The following is a 25,919-nucleotide window of genomic DNA, read 5'->3' on the forward strand; positions in this document are numbered from 1 at the left end:
GGAGGTCCCTAAAATGTCAGACCCATAAAGAAAGAAGGAAAGTGGTAGACGAGAGGCTGAGAGAGCTCAGGAGACATATTGAGAAATGGAGACGGCGCTTCAGTTTGGGAAATGAGAAAGTTCTGGAAAAGGGTGTCAATAATTGCACAACTATGTGAATGTGTTTCATGTTGCTTAACTATGCTCTTAAAAAAAAAAAAAGCTAAGATGATAAATTGTGGTTTATCTGTCTTTTCACACTCACCAGAATGAATAGATAGATAGATAGATAGATAGACAGACAGACAGACAGACAGACAGACAGTGCCAGGTCTGGTGGTGCAGACTTGTAATCCCAGCTACTAGGGAAATTAAAACCAAAAGACCATAAGCCCAGAGCCTGCCTGAGCAATGTAGTGAGATCCTGTGTCAAATTGTCAATAAGATAGGAAGAGATGGCTCATCAGGGAGAGGTTTTTGCCACACAAGACTGGTTGCCTGAGTTCAAATTTCCAGAACCTGTATAAAAGTCAGAATCACCTTGAATCCCACACACAAACTAGCCTGGTGTGCAAAACAGTAAAAGGGACTGCACATGGAAACAAGGTGAATGGCAAAAAAACAATTACCAAAAGTCGTCTTCTATTCTAATCTCCACATGTACACCTTAGTATATTCATGCTGGTGCATGTGCACACACACACACACACACACACACACACACACACACACAAAACAGCAACAACAACAAAAGAGAGCAAAGGAGGCAAGCTAAGGTGAGCCTCACTGGTACAGCACTTGCCTGGGAAACCTTAAGACCTAAGGTTCGGACATTAAGTTGAACTTCGGTAGAATTACTTTGAGAGTGTTATAGGATTAATAGACATTTGTTCACATATTTTCCTGAGAAGTTCAGCACCAACACACACACACACACACACACTACATTCTTTAAGACCATGATATCTGCTTTCCTTTTTATTTATTTTATACTTACTTATTTTTAGGTGCCTGGGTATTTTGCATACATGCATGTCTATGCCTAGTGCTTTCAGGCTAGAGGAGGATGTTGGATCCTCTGAGGCTGGAGTTGCAGATGGATGTGAGGCACATTATGGGTGCTGAGAATCAAACCTGGATCCTGTGGAAGAGCAGCCAGGGCTCTTAACCACTGAGCCATCACTCTGGCTGAGATATCCACTTTCATATTCTCCCACCTTATAACAGATAGCTTTAATTATCAACTTCATAGAATCTAAATCATCATCTGGGAGACAGGACTCTGGACAGGCCTGTAGGGGATTCTCTTAATTACTGTAATTGATGTGGGAAAGAACACAGTCCCTGAGTCCTAGAATATATACAGTACAGAAAAGGAACTGGGTACTAGCATGCATCCACCACTCTCTACCTCCTGATCGTGGATGTGATGTGATTCACTGCTTTAAGTTCCTGTGTGATACCCTTGAACTCTTCTCCCTTAAGTTGCTTCTGCCAATGTATTTTCTTACAGCAACAAGTATAAAAACTGAAATACACCTCCATCTTACCGAGGAGTCACCCAACAAATACAAAGTAAAGAAGAGGGGAGCTCTGGTGGGTGCCTTACACAAAGTTGATGAGACCACTCCCACAATGACATGAGTCAGAGGTGCACCTTGATGATATGAAGGGAGGAACCCGTTTATAAGAATGTCGATCACTTGAGAACCACATAGTGAGCGCACCCCGTATTGTGTGGCCAATTCAGAAGCTCAAGCCTTGGTCTGTGATAGGGTTACATATGGTATGGGTGTAACCGCCCAAGGGGTCATGTGTCTTGGCTCCCCTGTCTCCCAGGCATGACATGTGGCAGCCCTACTGAACAAGCTTCATGTGATGAACAAGATCTGCATGTGATTGACCCCATCGACATTCCATCATGAAGAAGCAGGGGTTAGCATGGCCTTGTACCTCCCTGAAAATCTATTATAGGCCTTTAATGGTCATCGGGAGAGGGACTCATGATGTTCCACCTCTCTCTCTGAAGATAGTTCATAATTGCTAAGGGTGGGGACTCAGGAGAACCCTCCCTTCCCTGTGGATGCATTATAAACCTTTAGTGGTTACTAGAGAGGCTTATGAGTCTACCTCTCCCTAAGGATAGACAGCTAACAGTTGCTGAAGGAGAGAGAGCTCATGAGTCTCACCCCTTTAAGCAGTTAAAGACACAAGGAGAGGGGAGACACAAGGTCCTACCCATCCCAGAGGATTGCTAGGCAGATAACAATTAATAGGAGGAAGGTCTCACGAGACCCCGCCCCTCTCTGATGGAAAGCTGGAGTTGCTAGGAGAAACAGGAAGAGATGGTTTCTTCAGTGGTATGGATGGCCACACTCAAGAAAGCAGTAACAGTGAATCTCACTGGGCCCAGGCATAAAAGTAGGACTATTTGCAAAGCGAAATGTGAACAACAACAGAAGAGAGAAGAAGGCAATTGGGAGGACTAGGATGCACAAGCATTATAATCATGTGCGAGAATGCCATGTGAAAAACATTATGTATCATTAATATGCATGAATAACAAGAAAGCTTTAAAACCAAAGAGCGTTCCTGCCTCGCCAAGGCAGTAGCGACTCAGGCATGCCCTTTGCCAAGGCACTTGGAACCATGAATGACAAAGTTCATTTCTTGTTTGCACAATTATCTCCAGAAGGCTAAAGAAAGATCACTGGGGATCAGTCTGCAAAGTCAATGAAGATAAACAGTTAAGTTTGTATCAAGCTTTTTTTGTTGTGTTTTGTTTTGTTTTTGTTTTTCAGGCCAATGACATATTAGTCACATCTTTGAACAGCCATTCATACAGGAATTAAACATGCAATTCACATCTCATATAAATGGGAAGAGTCCAAACCAATCTAAGCAACACAGACATGTTGCTACCCCAGCCTCAGGTAACTTGGAGTCCAGCTGAATGTACACATGTGTTTGCTGCACACACTAACAAACACTGACTCAAGGTGAAGCTTGGTCTGGAGATGTGACTCACTGGATACAGTGCTTGCCTGGCATACAGAGGGCCCTAAGGTATATGCTGTCACCACATAAAAGTGGGCATGGTGGCACTCAGGAGGTGGAAGCCAGATGATCATGAGTTCAAAGTGAGCCTCAGCTAGATAGTCAGCCAAGTTTGAGGCCAGCCAGGGCTGCATGAGGCCCTGTCCCCAAAACAAACAAACAAACAAACAAGCATAGGTCTAGGAAGGCTGCGTAAATGTTTATTTATTATTATTGTTGCTGTTGCTGTTACTGATTGAATGTTACTCATGATGATAAACAAGTACTCCACAACTATACCAAGTCACCCAGGTTCATTATGCAGCCAAAGAAGGTCTACAAAAAGTGATCCTCCTGCCTGAGCAGGAGATATCTTGACTATCTAGAAAGATAGTCGTAAGCAATACAAACAGTTGGTGATATTATAATTTCATCTATAATTCTGAAATAAAGGACAAGTTATAAAACAAAGAATATACAGATAACCACAAGAAGACCTACAGAGTCAACTAACCTGGAGCCACCAACCAAAAGGATGCAGGGGCTGGACCTAGACCCTCTACATATTTGTAGCAATGTGCAGCTTTGTCATCCTGTGGGTCCCCTAACAATTGGACTGAGGGCTGTCTTTGACTCTGTTGCCTGCCATTGGATCCCCTTCCCGTTACTGGACTACCTAGTTAGGCCTCAGTGCGAAGACACGCTTAGCCCTGCTGGAACTAGATGTTCCAGGGTGAGGTGATACCCAAGGGGGGCTTCCCGTTCTCTGAGGAGAAGGGGAGGAGGGTAATGGTTTGGAGGATTTGTAAGGACTGGACTAGGAAAACAGGAAAGAGGGGGTTGTTATTGGAATGTGTACTGGCTAGTTTTGTGTCAACTTGACACGGCTGTGGTTATCACAGAGAAAGGAACTTCAGTTGGGGAAGTACCTCCATGAGATCCAGCTGTGGGGTATTTTCTCAATTAGTGATCAAGGGGGAAAGGCCCCTTGTGGGTGGGACCATCCCTGGGCTGGCAGTCTTGGGTTCTATAAGAGAGCAGGCTGAGCAAGCCAGGGGAAGCAAGCCAGTAAAGAACACCCCTCCATGGCCTCTGCATCAGCTCCTGCTTTCTGACCTGTTTGAGTTCCAGTCCTGACTTTCTTTGGTGATGAACAGCAATGTGGAAGAGTAAGCTGAATAAACCCTTTCCTCCCCAAGTGCTTCTTGGTCATGATGTTTGTGCAGGAACAGAAACCCTGACTAAGACAGGACGTAAAGTAAAAAAGTAAATTATGGGCAAGAAACAGAGAGTATACATTTTTAAAGATATAATAAATGTTGTGGAATGGGGCAACTAGTGGAATGTAGTGTGTATGTTGCATGCAACCATTTATGTATGTAGCAGCCATGGGTAATCTCTCACTGAACCCAGGGCTAAGCTGGCAGCCAGCAAGCTGTGGTCATTCCCCTGCTTCTGCTCCACGACAGGGATGGAGTTACATGGCCACACCTGGCTTTTTATGTAGGTGCTAGGGATTTGAACTCTGGTCCTTAAGTGTGCTCAGCCAGTGCTCTTAGCCACTGAATCACCACTCCAAACACTGTGTTTTAGGACTTTTTTTAAACTAATGGGGCTGGTCGATCATATTACATGGATAGACTTTACCAGTGAGGCATGTCTTTTAGTTAAGTAAAATAGCCAGTAAAAAGTTCTAAAAAGGGGGCCTGGAGAGATGGTTCAGTGGTTAAGAATATTGGCTACTCTTCCAGAAGTTCTGAGTTCAATTCCTAACAACCACATGGTGGCTCACAACCATCTATAATGTGATCTGATGCCCTCTTCTGGCATTCAGATGTACATACAGATAGAGCACTCATACACAAAATTTTAAAAAGAAAAAGAAATCCCAAATGTACTCTTGGTAATTTTGCTACTTTTCCCATTGTTATGAGCAATTCTTTGACAAGAAGCAACTGAAGGGAGGAGGGTTCATTTGCACTCACAGCTTGAAGGGACGCAAGCCACCATGGGGAATAGAGCACAGCAGCTGGTAACTGCAGACTGTGCGAGTGTGCAGCTAGGAACAGAACAGAGAGGACAGGAAGTGGGGCCAGGACCATCTCCAATAACCCACTTGCTCCAGCGAGGCCTCGCTTCCTAAAGGTTCCACATACTTCCCAAAACAAGATCCCATCTGCTTGAACACCCCAAGTGTGATATGTGAACCTATCAGGGATGGTGCATATTCAAACCACAGTAGTTTGAAAATAGTTTGACTCAGGCATTAGGATACTCTGGAGACAGAATTGGCAGGGTGGCCTGAGTCCACGAGTTCAAGACCAGAAAAGAAACCAAACACGCACCCTCCTGGTTTCATTTCTGTTGCTGGGATTAAGACCACAACAGGAGCAACTTTATTTGGCTCCCAATTCCTGGGGAAATCAATGTGACAGGATTCTGAAGCAACCACAATCCAATCTAGGGACCAACACATACAAGCTGTGCTCAGTTACCTTTTCCATTCTTATACGGCCCCAGAAATGATGCTGCCCACGGCGGTAAGAACTCATGCGATTAAGACAAACCCCCACAGGTCAACCCAATGTAGACAACCCCTCAGTGAGACTCTCTTCCCAAATGATTCTAGATTGTTTAGAGTTAGCAATGAAAACTGACAGATGTCATGCTCCAAAAATAAAAAGTAAATTAATATTAAAATGTTTTAAACCTGATTCTCCCTTCTCTAAAAGAAAAGGCTACAGTATAAACTTATACAACCAAAGAAACGTGTGTGCCATGTCTCTTAGATGCTTTCTGACATTTAAAAATGTGGCCTAGAAAAGTCCAAGGACCAAGCTCAGTGATTATAGGATGTGTCACCAAGTCATGAAGACCTCAAGTTCAGTCCCCACAACTCATAATTTTTTAGGTGATGGAAGAAGGGGGTACCAATCATGACACCAATGTATATACACATACCTACTTATGCATATCCATATGTATGTAGCCATACATCATGCCACACACCTGTGATCCTAAGGATGAAATCAGGAGGTAAAGACTGGATGGTCAGGTATTCAAAGCCAGGCTCAACTGTGCAGTGAACTCAAGGCCACATGAGACTATAACATATACACACAATTACACATGAAAACGAATACAAAACTGGACCCGCCAAGTATAGCTGCCTCATATCTATCTCTGGCTCACAGAAGAAAAAAAAAATGAAGTTGAGGAAAGATGACAGACCCTCAGGGCAGATGTCGGCAATATTGCAAAACCTATTTCCTGCCCCTCAATGCTACTCTTAGTCAAAAACAATAAAAAGAACAGAAGGAACATGGCCTCCAGATGGCAGGTGCAAAATTCCTTATTAGATTTCAAACAAAAACTACTACAGTCATACTTCTAACATGACACAGGCCCATTAAATACAAAGATGAATCACTGTGCCCTTCTAAAGAAAAGTCTGACATCACCTCAAGTCATGCTAGCTTTTCAGCAAGCTCACACTGAAGGCCAGAAATAGACAGGAAGGCCATGGGGGCAGGTGGCCTGACAGGTCACACTCAGCCCTGGGTGAGCGCTCCCAAAACCAGATCATAAAACCACAAACACAAGACAAGAGAAAGAGAAAGTGGTTTTGTAAACACATACCCTGGCAGCCCCACAAAGCCAGGCATCTGGGTGGAGAATTCTTACTCTGTTTACTGGAGAAAATTAGTGTTTTCCCTTGGATGGCTGCATACTATGAATTTCCATTCAGACATCGCCTATGGCTCCTGCTGCTGTGAAATAGATCTCCTGAAATCAACTGAATAGTCAGTTACCCAAAAGCTGCCTGCAATTCTTTAACACAGAATCTCTAGCTCACATACTGGGGCCAGCGCCTTCTCTCCCATAAAAGGACTTTAAAATTGTATGCGGGAAGGGCTACACCGAGGATGTGGCTCAGTAGGCACTTGCCTTCCATGAATGAGGACCTGGGTTCCACCTCCAGCATAATATCAAATTGGGCCTCTCAGTACATAGGTATCATCTCAGTACTCAGGAGGTAGAAGCAGGAAGAATAGTTCAAGGTCATCCTCAGCTATACCCAGTCCTGGGCCAGCCTGAGCTAATAGAGAAAGTCTGAAAAATCCAAACACTAAGCAGGCAGGAGACCTGAGTCCCATCCCCAGTACAACATAATTGTGGGTGTGTGGTGCACACCTGTCATTCCTGTGCCGGGGAAGTGGAAGAGGAGAATCAGGAGTTCAAGGCCAACCTAGGATACATAGAAAGTTCAATAACAGCTTGGGACTCTGTGTCAAATTAAAAATATAAAAAACTTTGTAAAGCACTATCAACTAGAAACCTTGATAATCCATCACACTAATTTAGGATTAGATTGTTTTGTTTTGTTTCAATATTTTATGGACTGTCTCTTTCTTTTTTTTTTTTTTTCTTGTATTTTATGTATGTGTGTTCTGCTGCATGTACACCTGAATGACAGAAGAGGGAGTTAGATTCCTTTATAGATGGTCACGAGCTACCATGTGGATGCTGGGAATTGAACTCAGGACTCCTGAAAAAAAAAACAGCCTTTGCTCTTAACTACTAAGCCATCTCTCCACCCACCAAGGGTGTTTTAAGCAACAATTTGACACAATCTAGAGTCACTGAGGAAGGATGTCTCAATGAGGGACTGTCTACATTGTGTGTGTGTGTCTGTGTGTGTCTGTGTGTCTGTGTCTGTCTGTGTATGTGTGTGTGCTGGGGGTGCGTATCTTAATTTAACTGATGTGGAAAGATCTCACCCATGGTGGGCACCATCGTTCCCTAAGCAGGAGGTCAGAGTATGGTGCAGAGTAAACAAGCATTCTCTCTGTTCTTCCCTGCCGATGTGACTGTTTGAAGTTCGTGCCTTGACTTCCCCCTCAGTATTGAACTGTCACCCAGCACATAAGCTGAGGTGAGCCCCTTTCTCCCTAGTTGATTTTTGTCATCATAATTTATTGTAGCAACAAAAATGAAACTAAGAAACAGTGAAAACTCTTTTTTTTTTCAACCTAAAAAAATCAGTGACTCAAACTCACTCAACCAGAGAACGGAGGAAGAGACCTGCAGTCAAAACAAGGAGCTGCCCAACCCTCGCCGCAGCTCCTCCCACGTAGAGATCCACAAGTCAGTTAACATCCACTGAACCTATTTCACTTGTTATAAAAGAGCCTCTGAAATAAAGACGGTGGGGTACCTGGGGGGACAAAACAAGAGCATTTATATAGCATAAACTGAAAGAGCTGCTCTTATTTCAATGGGAAACAAAAATAGTATATTAAAATACCATCAAGGATTCTTTAGAAAACAAGGTATATATCCAGGACCAATGAGAATGGCAAAAGCCAAATCAAAAGTGAACATGTGGCTTTAAAAGCTTTAATTGCATTAAAAGAATGAAATTAGGCCTGGAGGTGTAGTTCTTCACATGGTTAGAGCCCCTGCCTAGTATCCTTCAGTGAGGGGCTAGGGGCGTGGCTCAGGGGAAGAGCCCTGCCTAGAATTTCTCAGTGAAATACTGGGAGCATGACTCAGGAGTGGAGTCTTTGACTATCAAATGTTTAAATGAAATAAGATTATTTTATTTGTTCACTTCACAATTTGGAATTTACTCCAAAAATATTTACATGTGTAATTCCTTCTAGAAAAAAATTCACATCAAGGGGGATTTAAAAAGAACAAAACTAAGAGCGTAGGTTAGAACAAATCTCAAAGTGAAAAGAATTACATCCAAAGCAAAAACTATTGGATTATTAAAAAAAAAAAAAGTGATGAATAAGTCCAAGATCTTCAAGACTTCCAGCTCTCAGTTAAATAAGGAGACTGCACACACTTATTGTAATCTGAATAGCACACTCTCAGTTCAGAAAACTCACTAATTCTAAGAAACTATGAATCACAAAAGTTGATCAAATGATGTTAAAAGGGTTTTAAAAGGCAAAACAGCAACAAAAAGACTTTAGCCTAAACTCACCAAACACCTTTTATTTATTTATATGTTTGTGTATATATATATATATTTTTTTTTCAAAAATTTCTTCCCACAAAGATTTCCCAAGAAGTTAGTTGTTCAGGGAGAGACTAATTCTAATGCTAAAATTGTTTGAAAACCTTTAAAGTGGAAAAGTGCCTAATTCACTTTAAGTGACTAGAAGATTGGATAACAAAACTTAACGAAGAGATTGCAAAATGACAGGAACCACAAACACAGCCCAATTTCACTCATGAACAGAAATGGCAAAATCCCAAGACACAAAACAAAGCAAGCCTTGCCAATCAAAGTCACCACCATGCCAAAAGAAAAGTTCAGCAAGCAAGTCACACTCACAGCATAGCAAGGATGGCCTGGACCATAAAACCCCTTAAACATGGCTGTCAGGTGATAGATGCCATTGTTAAAGACTTAACGAGTCTTGAAGTTCTTGATTCTGTTTCCAGCCTGGAGCTTGCCAAGTAGGCTAGGCTGGCTGGCAAGAAAGCCCAGAGATCCCCCTGGCCCTGTCTCTCCAGAGCTTAGACTGTTAAGCACATACCACCACGGCCAGCCTTTCTCACACTACCTGATGGTTAGTGTTGGTTATCAGCCTGACACAGTTGTAGAAGAGTGGTTCTCAACCTCCCTAGTGCTGTGACCATTTAATATAGTTCTTCAGGTTGTGGTGACCCCCTGCAAGCCATAAAGTTATTTTCATTGCTACTTCATAACCTTAATTCTGCTACTGATATGGATCTAGTGTAAATATCTGTGTTTTCTGATGGTCTGAGGAGACCACTGAGAAAGGGGTTGCAACCCACAGGTTGAGAACCACTGGTCTAGAATCGCCTAGGAAAGGAGTCTCAGTGAAAGACTGTCTAGTTGGCCTTTTAGCGTCTATGTAGGATATTTGTTCTGATTATACATTATGTGGGAAGACTCTACCACTGTGGGAGGCATCATCCTGTAGGCTCAGATCATGGACTGTACAACACTGGAGAAACTGAGCTAATAAGCACAAGCATATATGTATTAATTCATTGTTCTCTGCTCCGGACTGTGGATGGGATGTGACTGATTCTAAGTTCCTGCTGCTGTGACTTCTCAGTGACTGAGAGGTTCATGTTGTCTGAACTATGTGCCAAGTTAACCCTTTCTCCCTTAAGTTGATTTTCATCAGTGTTATTTGATCTCAGCAATGAGGAAACATAACAAGATACATGTATTCCGGGATCAAACTCGGATCCTCTTCACTGAGCTACTCCCCAGGCCCCAAAACAATTTCTGTGAATGGCTATGAAAAGTCAGCTCAGGCTGCGGCTTCTCTCCATCAGCGCCTCACCATCTGCACCCTACGCCTTGTCCACACCCATTCTGCTATGCTGATGCTTTTCCTCAGAGGAAGAAGCCAGGAAGGAACTAAAACCAATTCTTGGTTCTTGGTCAACCATAGAGGGACACACTGAGCCCTGGCCAGTTGCTACCCCTTCCTGGTTCCTCCTCTCACTAGAAGAGTGTCTTTGTTGAGCTTAATGTTCTCAATCCACTGCTTCCTCTTTTCTGGGACTGTCAGGGGCCCAGACACAGAATAACCAGTGTTGTACTTCAACATTAGGGAGTATGTATTATTTATTCTACTCATGAAAGAGAGGGAAATTCTGACAAGAGCAACACAGAGAAGGAAGGACTTATTCTGGCTCACCGTTACAGGGTACAGCCCATCACAACAGGGAAGCCATGACAGAGGATCATGAGGTGAGTGACTGATGAAAGCTATCCCCAACTTTCCTTCCCGCTATACTGTCCAGAACCCAAAGACAGGAAACAATTACGTCTCTCTTCCCACCTCAGTTGACACAATCTGGGGATGTCACCATAAACACACCCAGAGATTGATGTCCTAGGTGTTTCTGGATCCTGTCTGGTTGACAATGTGAACCACCACAAGGCGGGAATTCCAACTGAACAGAATGAAAACTGATAAATATTTTTACATGCTCTAAAGAGGAGCCATCAGGGCCAGGGAGATGAATCAGTGGGCGAAGTATTTCTGATGAGCTGAGTTCAATCCCCAGAACCCACACAAAGGCCAGGTGTGGTGACCCGTGGCCTGTAAGCCAGATGCTGGGGGTTGGGGTGATGCAAAACTGGGGTATAGCTGGGGTATAGCTCAGTGGAATATTAGCCTAGCATGCATAAGACCCTGGGATTGAACTTCAGCCCTACAAAAGTTAGTTACTTATTACTTAAAGGCAAAGGAATGGCACAAATAAGCTCCGGAACGCAAGTGTTTACAGAAGCCCCATTTCAAATAACGGAAGGGGGGGAACACCACACATGTTGGTCAGGTGGTAAAACTGGAAGGATCCATATGATAAACTATTACTCAGCTACACACACACACACACACACACAAAATCAAGACCTAATGAGATTGCTATGTGAGTGAATTTTCAGAGCCCTCCTCAGACAAAGGAAAGCAAGAACACATAACAAGCTACTTATTATCTGATCCTGTGGATAGGAAATATCCAGAGCAAGTGAATCTACACAACTGGAAGGCTTGCTCCTTGCTAGGAGCTGTGGGAATCAAGATTGGGAAGTAAGCAATAGTGGGTACAGGACTTCTTACTGGGGGGCGAGGGGTGGGGGGTGGGGAGGATAAGAATGTTCCAGAACCAGAGCATGGGAACAGTAACACAATATTTCCAATGTACATATGAGATATATTTTACCACAATCAGAACACAGTGTTTTAGCCAGGAATGCTAGACTCCCAACACTCAGAAAACCAAGGCAGGAGGATTGCCAAGAGTTGGAGCCAACCTAGGACTACATAGTGGGACTTTATCTCAAAAAAAAAAAAAAAAAGAATCCAATATCCATATCCCCTCCATGAAATGAAAGTTCTAGCCAGCACAGAGAGAGACACACAGAGCACACCACAGCTGAATCTATGTCCCGGGCACCTCCCCGGGGGTATGTCAGGTGTTCTGTGACAAAGAACAGATTTCAATTCCCACAAGGATCTGGTGGCAGGATAGAAAATAACTGGTCAATGAATTTCATCACACCAAAGAAAAACCAGTTAGACCAGTTACCAAGTCACCGGGCAAGCCAGCCAGAACCACCTCTTCATAAGCATGCACTGCCCTCTATCCAGCGTCTTCCATGAATGATTGGGACAATAATCCTCTCATGAGCAAAGCAGGAAAATGAAGCTTTCCATCGATACCCCTAAGAATCTTCCCGGAAACTGAGCACTTGTCAGACAAGTCTTCATAGTCATCATTACTCTCCAATTCTTATCATGTGTGCGTTCATCTGCATGCTGGTATGATTTGAACATTAGGGACAGGGGAGATGGTGCAGTGGGTAAAGTGCTTGCCTGCAAGCTTGAGAACCTGGAAAGTAGAGGCAGGAGGATCTCTGGGGCTTGCTGGCCAGCCAGTAGTGCTTACTTGATAAGCTCCACGTTCAGTAAGAGAGCCTGTCTCAAAAAATAACATGGGTGAGCCAGCAAGATGAATCAGCAGGGAAAGGCATTTACCACCGAGAACATCTAATCATCTAGTTTTGGTAACTGAGGGCACACGTGGTGGAAGGAAGAGAATCAACTCCCCTAAGCTGTCTTCTGAGCTCTGCAAGCACACTGAGGTACACGTGTACTCCCACTCCCACATTCTCTCTATCATTCTCTCTCTCTCTCTCTCTCTCTCTCTCTCTCACACACACACACACACACACACACACACATACACAAACACAAACACACAATAGATAGATATGATACATAAATAGACCCACTCATAATAGATAAATCATAGATAGATAGATAGATAGATAGATAGATAGATAGATAGATAGATAAGATAGACAGACAGACAGATGACTGAATTTGTAATTAAATAAGTTAGGGATTAACAACTAATAATAAAACATAACAATATACTGTAGTAAACATTATGTTAAGGTGTTCTGTCGCTCCCCCTCCTCCTTTCCTTGTCTCTTTCCAAATACTTTTTAAGCCTTCAGCTCCTCACTTAAAGGAGGTTCTCAACCTGTGGGCCACAAAGCTGATATCCTGTGTATTAGATATTTACATTACAATTCATAACTTTAGCAACATTACAGTTATCAAGTAGCAATAAAATAACCTTATGGTTGTGAGTCACAACAACATGAGGAAATGTATTCAAGGGCCGCAGCCTTAAACCCAACTTAACCCTTTGCAGCTTCTCCCTGGCATATGAGAATTATTGACATGCCTGTATAAACCTCTGAGCTGATATTAGGTAAGATGACTATTGCTTGAACATGAGCGCAGTAAAACAGCAGTAGCCTAAGTAGCCAAGATGGCCATCAGATGACTAACAGGAACATGGCATCTACCTATGGAAACACTGGACAAAGTCACCATCATACTGCAGAAGGAACAGTGCACAGTTCCATCAATCTATCTAAGATGGTACATTGAAAATGTGAATTCTAGGGGTTTGGCGATTCTCCAATCATTATCGTGTGCGTTTGTCTGTACGGTGGTATACATGCGTGTACTTGCATGAGGAACGAAAAGTCTGTGATACACAATCTTGAGTGAAGTGGATGTTGGATAAATGTCCTCTAAAAAGTAATGTGACTCCTGGTCCAGAGCTTTTTAGGTTTTCCCTTGGCTCACTAATCCACATCCGTTGTCTAGAATGCTCTCCCCATCTTCATAAGTTGTCTCTGTTTCTGCTTCTCACCAGATGTCTCTGATCTAATTCACTGCACTCAAAATACAAAGGAAAATTTGGACACTTCAGCACGTACATGAGGACTCTTATTTGCCCCTGGGGAAAACTTCTCTCCCTGAAACTGAGTACAGACTTACCTCCCATCCCTACTTGCATTTAGACCATACCCAATCCCAGGCCAGAATTCACAGGCTCTAGAAAAATTCCAGGCCCCAAAGTGGTCTTGGTTTCTTCCAAAACTTTGCTCCCACCATACACCTTCCTCTGGGTCACAGCTTCGCAACTCTTTGTGCCCGAATTCCAATATTCTCAAAACCTTTCCAAGGTTAATATCTTCATCCCCTCAACCATCTGTCTTTCCCACAGTCTCCTCATCCCGGCTGTGATTTGTCAACTTGACACAAACCCAGATATAACTGGGAAGACAAAATCCTATTTAAGAAAATATCTCCACAGGATTAGGCTATAGGCAGTTCTTTGGGATAGCCTTGACTAATGATGGATATGGAAGAGCCCAGCTCACTATAGGTGGTGCCAATCCCTAGACTGGTGGCCTTCGGTTCTGTAAGAAAGCAGACTGAGAAAGCCACGGGAAGAAAGCCAGTAAGCAGTGGTTCTTCCATGATCTCTGCCTCCAGATTTCTGCCCTGTGTTCCTGCCTTGATCTACCTAGATAACGGAGTATAAACTATAAAATAAAATAAACCTTTTCCTCTCCAGGTCACTTTTGGTCAGAGCGTTTATCACAGGAACTGAAGGCTAAGACATACCCTAACTCCTACTATCCAAGACTCCTCCTAACCCACAACTCCAAAGATTCAACACCCATTGGTTCTTTAGGCTCAGGTGGAGGCAAAAAGAAATAATATTTCCTCCCCTCCCTCCCCTACATTCTGTGAACTAATCCCTAAGCCACCCACTTTTCTCTCCCATTCACTAGTCCTTCCCAGGGAGTTTTACAACAAGTGAATGAGGTCACTGAAGCCATAAACAGTTAATGAACTGTTCTCTTGGGCATCAAAACACAATAAAAGTTGGCACTCAGAACACAAATGCCCAGGTACAGGGAAGGGAGGCAGGAACAACCACAGGAAAAGGAAGAGAGTTTCTTCTTCCCCCTCCCTCCCGTCCTCCCTTCCTTCCTTCCCTCCTCCCTCCCTTCCTCCCCTCCTCTTTTCCTTTTCTCCTTCCCTTCCTTTTTCCTTCCCTCCTCCTTCCCTTCCTTCTTCCTTCCCTCCTCCCTCCCTTCCTTCTCCCTTCCCCCCGCCCTTCCTTCCCTCTTCCCTTTCTCCTTTCCCTCCTTTTCTTCCTTCTTTAGAATAGAATGTCTCCCTTTCTTCTTTCTGTCTCTTTCTCCTGCCTTCTCTCTTTCATCCCTTCTTTCTTGTTTCTGGGTTCCAGGGTTTCACTCTCTAATTTAAGGTGGCTTCTCATTTGCCACCCTCCTGCCTCCATCCTCTCAGGACTGGAATAGCAGGTGAGGCTAATTGGTTTATGCCACAAACAGCATCAAGACTCCCCAGTGGGTCTCTAGGAAGCACACGGATACTTCACTAAATCACATACATGGAGAGCTCCCCTGAGTGGAGAGTGGAAGACTTTCTACATGGTAATAGTTAATATTAAATGGGACATCATCTTATGTGTAGAGATTTTTCTAAAAAAGGAATGTGGAAATCAGCTCAGAGCCCCCTGCCTAGAATCCCCCAGTGAGGGGCGGGGAGCACTGCATGGCAGCACTGGCATAGCCCTGGCAGAGTGCACAAGGCTTCAAGGTCATCCAGTGAGAGGCCGGGAGCACTGCACAACAGCACAGCAGAGCCCTCAAGTGCACAAGGCTTCAGGGTCAATCTGCCAACAACAGATTGACACCAACTGCCATCAACACTGCCATCACTCTCTAGTACCTCTGAACATTCAGAGATATTTTCTCCGCTGAACAAGAAGGCTCACAAATGAAACTGACAAAGGATTAAGCAAGCTTCAAAGAAGAAAATCACAGATTAGATTCTCCAAAGCCCACAGAGGTCCTCAGACAAGGAAGGTAGGAAGCAGAGGAACCCTGAATGATCAGTAAACATGTTTTCAAAGGCTCTACCCTGAACTCAAACACACACAAAGATAAAACTATGGGTTTCTCACCCACCCCGGACTTTGTGAAAGTCCAGCTCTCGCCACTCAAGGCTAGGAGTCCAGTCCACAGGTCCAACACTTCTGGAAAGCCATTTGGCAATCCTAATCAGGAGCCTCTGACCCAGAAATTTCATTTCTGGAAAACAAGCCTAAAAGAAACACACATGGAGCTAGGGCTAAGTCACAGCTGCTAAGAGTACTTGCCCTTCTTGCAGAAGATCCAGGTTCAATTTCCAAAACCCACAAGGCACTTCAGAAACATCAGTAGCTACAATTCCAGGGGATCCAACACCCTTTCCTGGCATTGAAGGGCACACATGTAGTTCACAGACATTCATGCAGACAGAACACTCATACACCAAAAATTAAAATTATTATAAATAAATAAATAAAGCTTAAATCTCAAAACAACCAAAATCTTTAAAAAAACAAACAACAAAAACACCTGAAATATTCCAATTAAATGCCTTATAACTCAGAAGGCTAAAGATATGAAGGCAATAGATCCACAAAGGGAGCAGAGAGATGGCTCAGTGGGTCAAGATGATTGCCACCAGCCAGATTGCCTCAGTTTGATCCTCTATGCCCACATGTGTGGAAGGAGAGCTGTTCTCTAACCTCCATGTTGGTCATGGCATACACACATTCACATTTATAACACATAGACACACACATAGGTGTGTACATGTGCATACACACACACACATAGAGATGAATGATGATGACTGATAGAAAGATAGATAGATGATAGATAGATAGATTGATAGATGATAGATAGATAATAGATAGATGATAGATAAATGATAGATAGATGATAGATAAATGATAGATAGATGATAGATAAATGATAGATAGATAGATAGATAGATAGATAGATAGATAGATAGATAGATAGATAGATAGATAAAGGTAGATGATAGATGAAAATGTAAAAAAGAAGAAGAAGAAGAAAAGAAAAAACTATGAGCTACCCTCATCAAAGCTGGGGTTTTTTTGTTTGTTTGTTTTGGTTTTTTGGTTTTTTGAGACAGGGTTTCACTATATAGCCCTGGCTGTCCTGAAACTCACTCTGTAGAACAGGCTGGCCTAGAACTCAGAAATCTACCTGCCTCTGCCTCCCGAGTGCTGGGATTAAAGGCGTGCGCCACCACACCCGGTCAAAGCTGAATTTTTACATTTCTTTTTCTGAGTATCTCTAACAAATTGACTTCTATGATCAGATAAGAAAAACACTAAGCCAAACCCATACTCTTGCATAGTCTACTCCCCAACAAAGCAGAGGACCACAGAAACAGTCACTATCCAGCACAGAGGGTGGCAAACAGCTCTCCCCCAAAAGAAATCTGGCCCCCTATTTATTTTTTGCATATAAAAATTTTTTTACATATAAGCCACATTAAAAAAAAAACACCATATCTTGATACCTAACTGTGGCTACCTTCCTACTGCAATGGCCAAGTATCAGTACACGCATTCATCTCTCCCCATCAGAAATTCTGCTTCCTACAGTCTCAGTAACCCACAGTTAAGTGTACAACATCAAATAGGTATGCCTCGCAGATAAGGGGACGAATGTATTTTTTATGGAGATTCTAGGGTTTGTACCCTACAACCTCCATCACCTAAACTTTTACAGGAGTCTACTTCTCCTGGGCATACTAACCACGGAGAAATCTTTAAAAGGCACTGCCTTCAGCATACCTTTCTGACAATGACTGTGTGTCCAGCACCGTTCCACAAACTGCCCATTGATGACAGTGGCAGGACAGTTGGTCTTGCCCTTGGCGGTGCCTGGACAGACATCCCCACATTCCTCGTTGTCATCTTTGTTCAGTACAATGTAGTTGTCCTCCACAGAATCCAGGATACGGGACCAGTCGATAGTGGCCAGGTAGCAGAGCTCATTATTCTTCTCGATGCGGACAGAGCCCCGGGTGATGTTCATGAGGTTATAAAGCCCCAGCTCCTTCAGGTGGACCATCTCGAAGATAACCAGGGCATAGTTGAAGAAGAGACGGGAGCCTCGGATGACTGTGAGATTTGGGAAGAGGTCTTTCAGACTTTCCAGACCATAGACACGGAAGAGAAGCAGGTAATCTGTGATCATGATGAGTTTGGGGAAACTGAGGTCTCGGAAATCTTCGGGTCTGGTCTTGAACATCAGGAGGATCTGCAGATGGCCCTCAATGACTGAGCAGTTCTCCAGCTCATGTAGCCTGGTCAGGTTGTTCCGGATGTCCATACCAGGGCACACTAGAAGGCAGATAATAAAGGCAAAGCAAAGTAGGTGAGCCAGGGACTCTAGAACGGCTAACGGAACTAGAACCTAGAACTGGGGAGACAACAAAGTGTTGTACAGGGATGAGGGCCTAGCATCTATGCCCAGGACCCATGTAATAAGCTTGTGTAACATAATATGTCTGTGAGGGCAGGGGGCATTTAGAGATAGATGGATCCCCAGGGCTCACTGGGCTACTTCTATTAGTGAACTCCAGGCCAGTAAGAGACCCTGTCTCAAGAGACAAGATGGAGGGCACCTGAGGAACAACTAACCCTTGAAATTGGTCTTGGCTTCTCACACACACACAAAAAAAAAAAAAAAAAACCAGGGGTGTATGTCCCAGAGCACTCTAGGTCAGCATATCACAGACACTCCACTGCACATCTACTCTCACTGTTGCTCTGTTCACCACAGCTGAGGAAATGTCTGCCAACAGAAAAACAGATGAAGAAAATGTGGCACATATCATATAGAGGCATCTTCACAATAACCAAGTTATGAAATAAGCGGTCAATGGGTGGGAGCTAGACTATGCCTGCCTAGGCTATTTGAGACCCTGTCTCAAGAAAGTAATAATAATAAGAGATAAGATCAAAAATGTGGGATATAGAAACAATGGGGTAGTAGCCAGAAAGAATGAAATAATTAGATATATATGCACTGTATATGTGCACGGCAGGAACAGAAGAGAGACCAGTTGAGTAAAGAAAGATACTAATGGGTGAGCAGAGAGCTGAGTGCAGAAAATGCAGCAGAGGTGATAAACAAGGTACGATCGATGCACATAAGATGACATCGCGTGAAACCCATTCGTCTATAAGTCAACCAAAAGACTTGAGGAAGAAAAAGAACTAGGACTCCTTTTCAATCTTCCTGGTTGTTAACAGTATGTAAACGCTCCCCTTCCTTAATATTCTCACTAGTATTTGTTACTTCTTGTCTTTATGATACCAGCCATTGCCCTAACTGTGGATGACAGATAATGATATATGATGTGCTAGGCATGGTGACCACTTAAACTCCATTGATAAAGAGGCTGAGGCAGGAGGATTATGAGTTTAAAGATAACCTGTGTCACAGGAGGACACTGTTCAGCTGTAGAACCCCTGCCTAGATCTCCCAGTGAGGGTACATAGCCCTTCATAGAATTCCCCAGTGAGGGAGGAGATGGGGCAATGGTTCAGAGGTAGAGGCCCCTGCCTACTATGCAGACAGCCCTCTGCCCAATCCAAGATGGGGAAAGCTACAATTAGGGACAGTGCCAGCTTTGTGGTCACCCATTGTGGGCTCTGCATTTCAAACTCTTAAGCCAGCCCCGATGAATGGCTCTCCCTGTAAAGCAACCATGCCTAAATAATTCCTTTCAAAAAGCAAATAACATAATTCCTTTGGCAGGCCTGATTCAAAGCCTGAACATAATCGTCACCCTATCTATGAGGCAATCGGCTCAGCGGGATTACTGAGGGTTGAGTAAGATGTCAAGTGCAGAGGAAAGAGCAGCAGACCCCAGCTCAGTGCCCCTGAGCCTCAGCACGGAAGTTCTTCAGGAAGTGACTGACAGGGGAAAAAAAAGTCACATCAGAATGAATGTATTGGTTTTGTGTTTACCCACCTCCCTGGCTGACTCCACTTCCTTGGCCTGTCCTCCGGGCTACCAATTAAAGTCTAATTCCCTTTTACCTGGGTGTGGTAAGCGCTTCCCAGGAAATCCAGTCTCCATCGCTTTGCCCAAACACAACGGAAGTGCTGATCTCCTAAGCATGGTGTGCCTGCCAATTCCAACACAATGCACCAGGGCTTCCCATAGTCCTGCACACTCCATAATCACAGTCCTCAATATTCCTAAAAACCTCTGTCCCATAAGCCATGTATGCTGATTAGTTTTGTCAACTTGACACAAACTTGAGTGATCTGGCAAGAGGGAACCTCGATTTAGAAACTACCTTCATCTGACTCGCCTGTAGGCCAAGTCTGTGGGATATTTTCTTGACTGATGATTGATGTGGAAGTGCCCAGCCCACTGTGGGTGTTGCCACCCCAGGCAGGTGGTCCTGGATTGTCTTAGAAAGCAAGCTAAGCAAGCCAGGAGAAGCAAGCCTGTGAGAAGAGTTCCTCCATCGTCTCTGCTTCAGCCTTGAAGTTCCCGCTCTGACTTCCCTTCACAACATACTATAACCTGTAAGATGAAACATACCCTCTCCTTCCCAGGAAGCAAACACCATGCTAAACAGTTACTCTTTCAAACAATTATAAAACTCCTTGTCCCCAATGTCACATGACCTGTCAGGAGCAATAAAAAAAAAAGAGGAATTCAAGATAAGAGCCCAGGCTTTGAATAGTATACAGGTATACCTGTGTCGATGTTTACCACACCCCAAATATGGAACACACATATATGGGCGAGCCCATCTTGTGCCCTTGCAACTCCCATCCACACCTCCAGCACAGGACGACAGTGTCATTCTTCCTCAGATGCCTCTTACTACCTTTTTGAGAAAGTTTCTCTCTGGCTTGGAGCCCACTGAGTAGGCTAACCGCCAGGTCAGTGGGCCCCAGGGATCCCCTCTTTCTCTACTGCTCCAGCTAGGATTACAAGCATGAGCTGTTGGATGGTTAGGTTCCCCATGCTTGCAAGGGCAATCCTTTATTGACGGAGCCATCTTCCTCAGCTTCTTTTTCTTGTCATCCTCCTCCTCCTCTCCCTCCTCCTCCTTCTCCTCCTCTCCCTCCTCCTCTTCCTCCTCCTCTCCCTCCTCCTCCTTCTCCTCCTCTCCCTCCTCCTCCTTCTCCTCTCCCTCCTCCTCCTTCTTCTCCTCTCCCTCCTCCTCCTTCTCCTCCTTCCCTCCTCCTCCTCCTCCTCCTTCTCTTTCTTCTCCTCTCCTTCCTCTTCCTCCTCTGTCCCCATGCTTCCACAGCAAAGGCAAACAGTTTACAAGATGAGCTATCTCCCTAGATCGTTCTGGCTTCTGCAAAGCACTGGAATCACATGTGTGTACAGCACACTCTGCTCAGCTCCGGGTCATGGTCCCTTAGAGACATTCTGTCCCTTCTCTGTGTTCCTTTACACATGAGTTAGAACTTGTCAAAATCACACTCCTTAGATAGTATTTTTCTTACCAACCAGTACCCCCTCTGCACCCATACAACCCCTATTTACTTTATTCCAAAACACCCAATATCTTTGAGGCAAATAGACTTTTTTAAACATCCTCTTTAAAATCTACTCTGGAATTCACTGAGATAGTTCAACAGGTAAAAGTCCTTCCCCAAACCTAACAAAGTTAGGTTGAAGTTCAATTCCTGGGACTCAAATAGTACAAAGAAAATAACATCCTCTGAACTACACACACACACACACACACACACACACCACAGAGACACAGCTTCTTAGGAGGCTAAGGTAGAAGAAACAGATAGTTTGAGCCTGGCAAAATAATGAAACCCTATCTCCAAATAAAAGAAGCTGGAGAGCTGGCTCAGTGGATGAAGTGCTGCCTTGCAAGCCTGAAGGCTGAATGAACTCCATGCCTTGGTAGTGAGCACTTATAATTTCCGCACAAGGAAGGTGGAGATAGGAGCCTCCCTGGGGATCAATGGCTAGCCAGACAGACTACCATGGTCCAGACCAGTGAGGACCCTGTCTAAAACAACAGGGTGTCTGAGGGACAGCACCCAAGGTTGCTGTCTGACCTCCACATGGATGTGCACATGTGTAAATGCACACACATACACATCATATACAGGTATGCACATACACATGAACACACAGAGAGACACACACACATATACATGCATATATACATGAACACACACACACACAATGCATGTAAATCTTTGCTGGGAATGAACCACAGAAGAAGCACAAGTTAGGAAAACGTTGCAAAAGTGATTCCAGAAGCTCCTGCGTTTGGTGCTCTTGCCTTACAACCCACACAGAGCATATTAAACTCAATTAACATAAAAGTCATGAGGAAGTTAGAGGCCCCAGCCCCAAGCAACAATAAAACCACCACCCTGCCCAAGATACTTGCCAACCTGCCTCTGAACAGAGCAGGAGGCCCCCTGCAATGGTACCTACAGCCTTGGCTGGGAGACAGCTTTGAAGAGATCAGGACACCAGGTCAAACCCGGTGTATTCACACCAAGCAGGTCTGAAATTCCTAGCCAGAGACACCTCAATGGCTTCCATACATGGACATAGTGACAGTCAGAGACTCATAGATAGATATATTGTGGCAAGGTTAATCTTGATGTGGACAGGATCTAGATGTACTCAGAAGGCAAGCTTCCCGGTATATCTGTGAGGAAGTTTCTACACTGGGTTAACTGAGATGGGAAGATCTACCCTGAATGTGGGTAATCCTATCCCATGGACTGGGGTCCTGGGCTGAATAAAAAGGAGAGAATGGGTAATTTAAAAAGGACTTAGTTGGGGGGCTGAGAGATGGCTCAGTGGTTAAGAGCACTGACTGCTCTTCCAGAGGTCCTGAGTTCAATTCCCAGGACCCACATAAATGGCAGGTAGATGGGCAGTCTCTCCGTAAACCCAGCACTTGGGAGACAACAATAAGGATGCCCAAAACAAATGGACTTGATGAGTAGCTGAATAAGAGAGCTCTGGTTTCAGATGATAGACCCTGCCTCACTTGCCTCAAGGAAGACATCCAACATCAGTCAACCTCTGGCCTCCACATACAAGCACAGACACATGCACTCATGCACATGCTACCATGCATACACATATCAATCCACCACTGATGCGAAATAGAAAGAAAGAACCAAACAAAGAAACAAGGAAAGGAAGGAAGGAAGGAAGGAAGGAAGGAAGGAAGGAAGGAAGAGCTCAGTTGGTAAAGTCCTTGCTGCACAAACATGAAGATCCTGTGTTCCATCCTTAAAACCCACATTTAAAAAAAAGAAAAGAAAAGAAAAAAGAAAAGGCAGAAACAGATGCATACACTTACAATTCAAGTGCTGGAGATGCAGAAACAGAAAAATCCTGAAGGTCCACAGACAAGCCAACCTACCCTAAACACTGAGCTCTGGGTGGACAGCACCTAGTATATTGGTGTAATAGCGGCACAAATGCCATGGGAGTAACCATTTTCTGAGCACAATTCAGGCCTCCTCCATAAAATGGAATCTATACCTGAAGAGGCTAAAACGGTCAAGAACCTGAGACAGATAGGTTATGAGTCTATAGGAAAACTAATGCAATAACTCTGCTAAAAGAACATAACAATTAATTCTAATAACATACTGCTATACCACAGTTCTGTGTATCACTCGGCCATCCTCAGAGACGCTTCCTTCTGCAGTAGATGGGAACTAACAGAGACCAGCAGCTAGACAGTGTACAAAGGATAAGAGAACTTCAACACGCTGTCCTAAATGAAATGTTGAATACTTCCCCTTGGGGGATCAAGGAACTAAGCAGAAGAGAGAGCAAAAAGACCATAGGAGCCAGAGCAGATGGATGACTCCAAGAAAACAATGTCTTCCAGACATAACAGGATTGATGCACAGGTCAACTCACAGAGACTGTAAAGGTATGCTCAGGGCCTACACAGGGTCAACTCAGGCTGGGTCCCACCACTAAGAGAGGGCAATGCACACGGGCTCCCACCTCTAACCAGGAAGCTATCAGCAACTGATACCCAATGGCAAAGGGAAAAGTATCTTCAGTGGATTCTCACTGGGTATATTACACTTCAGGGTAGACCCCATGCCCAAGAGCAGGAGTTGGCCAACATAAAATGAGCTCAATGATATTTTGTAGACTTTTTTTTTTCTTGTCTTACTGGTCTTTAGTTTTTTTATTTTGATTTTCATTTTTTGTGTTTTTGTAGATTTTGAGGGCGTTGATTTCTGGTTTGGTTTGGTCTATTGTTTGTTTGTTTGTTTATTTGTTTGTTTGTTTTGAGAGACACAGAGAGAGAGAGACAGAGAGACAGAGAAAGTTGGGTACATCGGAGGTATAAAAGATCTGGTAGGAATTGGGAGAAAGGAAAAATCATAATCAAAATATAATGGATAAAAAAAAAGTATTTAGAAAGGAAAAAGTGACCTTTAAGGTCCACGTGCATGCATGCAAGTACACAAAGAACTTGCATGCAATCGTCCATGACAATTTTTCTTGCTAGCCAAAGACTGGATACCACTCAAATGCCATCAAGGAACTCATGTCTGTGGCCTAAGTAAAGTTCTGATGGGCACTACCATGCAGATGAACCTTGAAAAATATAATACATTCTTCCCACAAAGTGTGTGGGAAAGTGCTATTTAAAGTGTCCAGAAGAGGCAAATCCCAGAGAATCAGGACGTACACTAGTGGTTGCTGGAAGCCAAGGAGGGGGGCTGAAGGGGCCAGTGCTTCTTTGAAGGATAAGAAAAATGTTCTAACCCTGACTGTAGTGACTGTTGCCCAATCCCACAAATACACTCCAAACGACTGAATTATGTGCTTGCGCTGGAAGATCCATATAGCATGTAAACTCTCTCACTTAAGCTACTATAAATAAAGATTAAAAGGATCTAATTGCAGGGGCAATAAAGAAGCACTTTGCTTTTCTAATCTCCCAGTGAATCTAACTCTTAACTCATTAAAGCCTGATGTCTCCTGCTAGTTGAAAACAATAGAACAATTTACTGCTGGAACAGGGGAAAAAATACCCAGAAGATGGAACTGGCACCAGAAATTCTCATAGGACCTCCAGCAGCTTTGCTCCAGCCCCACCCCTGTGGGCAGGAATGAGGGATACTTCAAGGTTTAAATAAGGGACTTGCAGAGATGGCTCAGCAGTTGAGAGCACTGGCTGTTCTTGGTTTGAATCTCTGCACTCACATGGCACCTCACAAACACTTGTATCTCCAGCCCCAGAAGATCCAACATCGTCTTCTGACCTCCACAGGCACTAGGCACACACCTGATGTACAGACATACATGCAGGCAAAATACTCATATACATAAAACAAAATAAATCAAATCTAAGCAAGGAGTATCTAATTTACAAGGAGGTGCCCAAAGCAGCAAGTGGAAAGGTCCTCTCAGCAGCTAAAATCCCCCCAGCCTTTGGCCCATCACTTGCTCATGCCCACCTCTCTACCCCTTGGTTGTTTTGTTGATGTTGTTTTCCTTTGTGTTTCAATCCTTTGAGACTAGATCTTGTTCTGTAGTCCAGGCTAGCCTTGAACCCATATCCTCCTAGCTCAGCCTTCTCAGAGCTAGGATCACAGTTATGCTGTCACACCCTGATGAAGTTTTCTTTCTCTCTCTTTCCTTCTCTTTCTTTCTTTTGTTCTTTTCTCTTTCTTTCTTTTGTCCTTTTCTTTCTTTCTTTTGTTCTTTTCTCTCTTTCTTTTGTTCTCTCTCTCTCTCTCTCTCTCTCTCTCTCTCTCTCTCTCTCTCTTTCTTTCTTTCTTTCTTTTTTCTGTTTCTGTTGTCGATAGATAATGCTACCAAGATAGTCTCATGAAACCCAGGCTGGCCTCAAACATTCTACAAAGTCAAAGATGACCTTAAACTCCTGATTCTAGCATACAGAGATGTCTTGTGTGGCATCCTCTGCACCACACCAACTAGGTATCGTGATACAAGCAGCTCATCCCAACACTCAGGAAGTGGGGGCAGGAGGGGCAGGGGTTCAAGCGCCCAGAGGTTCCTACTACATAGAGAGATCTAGACAAGAATGAGCTACATGCGAACCAGTGACAAAAATAAATAAGCAAATAAACACACACCTAGGGACTAGTGAAATGG

At 43.9% G+C, this 25,919-nt stretch overlaps 1 protein-coding gene across 4 annotated transcripts in view; it reads right to left on the minus strand.

The window, feature by feature from the left end:
- Insr (insulin receptor) overlaps nucleotides 1-25,919 on the minus strand; it is a 128,728-nt gene that overhangs the window by 89,881 nt on the left and 12,928 nt on the right. For all 4 annotated transcript variants that reach the window (XM_006508701.1, XM_006508700.1, NM_010568.3 and 1 more), the window contains exon 2: nucleotides 17,581-18,132. In XM_006508701.1, the coding sequence (XP_006508764.1) occupies nucleotides 17,581-18,132 (552 nt within the window). The remainder of the gene's footprint in view (nucleotides 1-17,580; nucleotides 18,133-25,919) is intronic.

Source organism: Mus musculus, chromosome 8 (assembly GCF_000001635.26).
Source record: "Mus musculus strain C57BL/6J chromosome 8, GRCm38.p6 C57BL/6J".
NCBI lineage: Eukaryota > Metazoa > Chordata > Mammalia > Rodentia > Muridae > Mus > Mus musculus.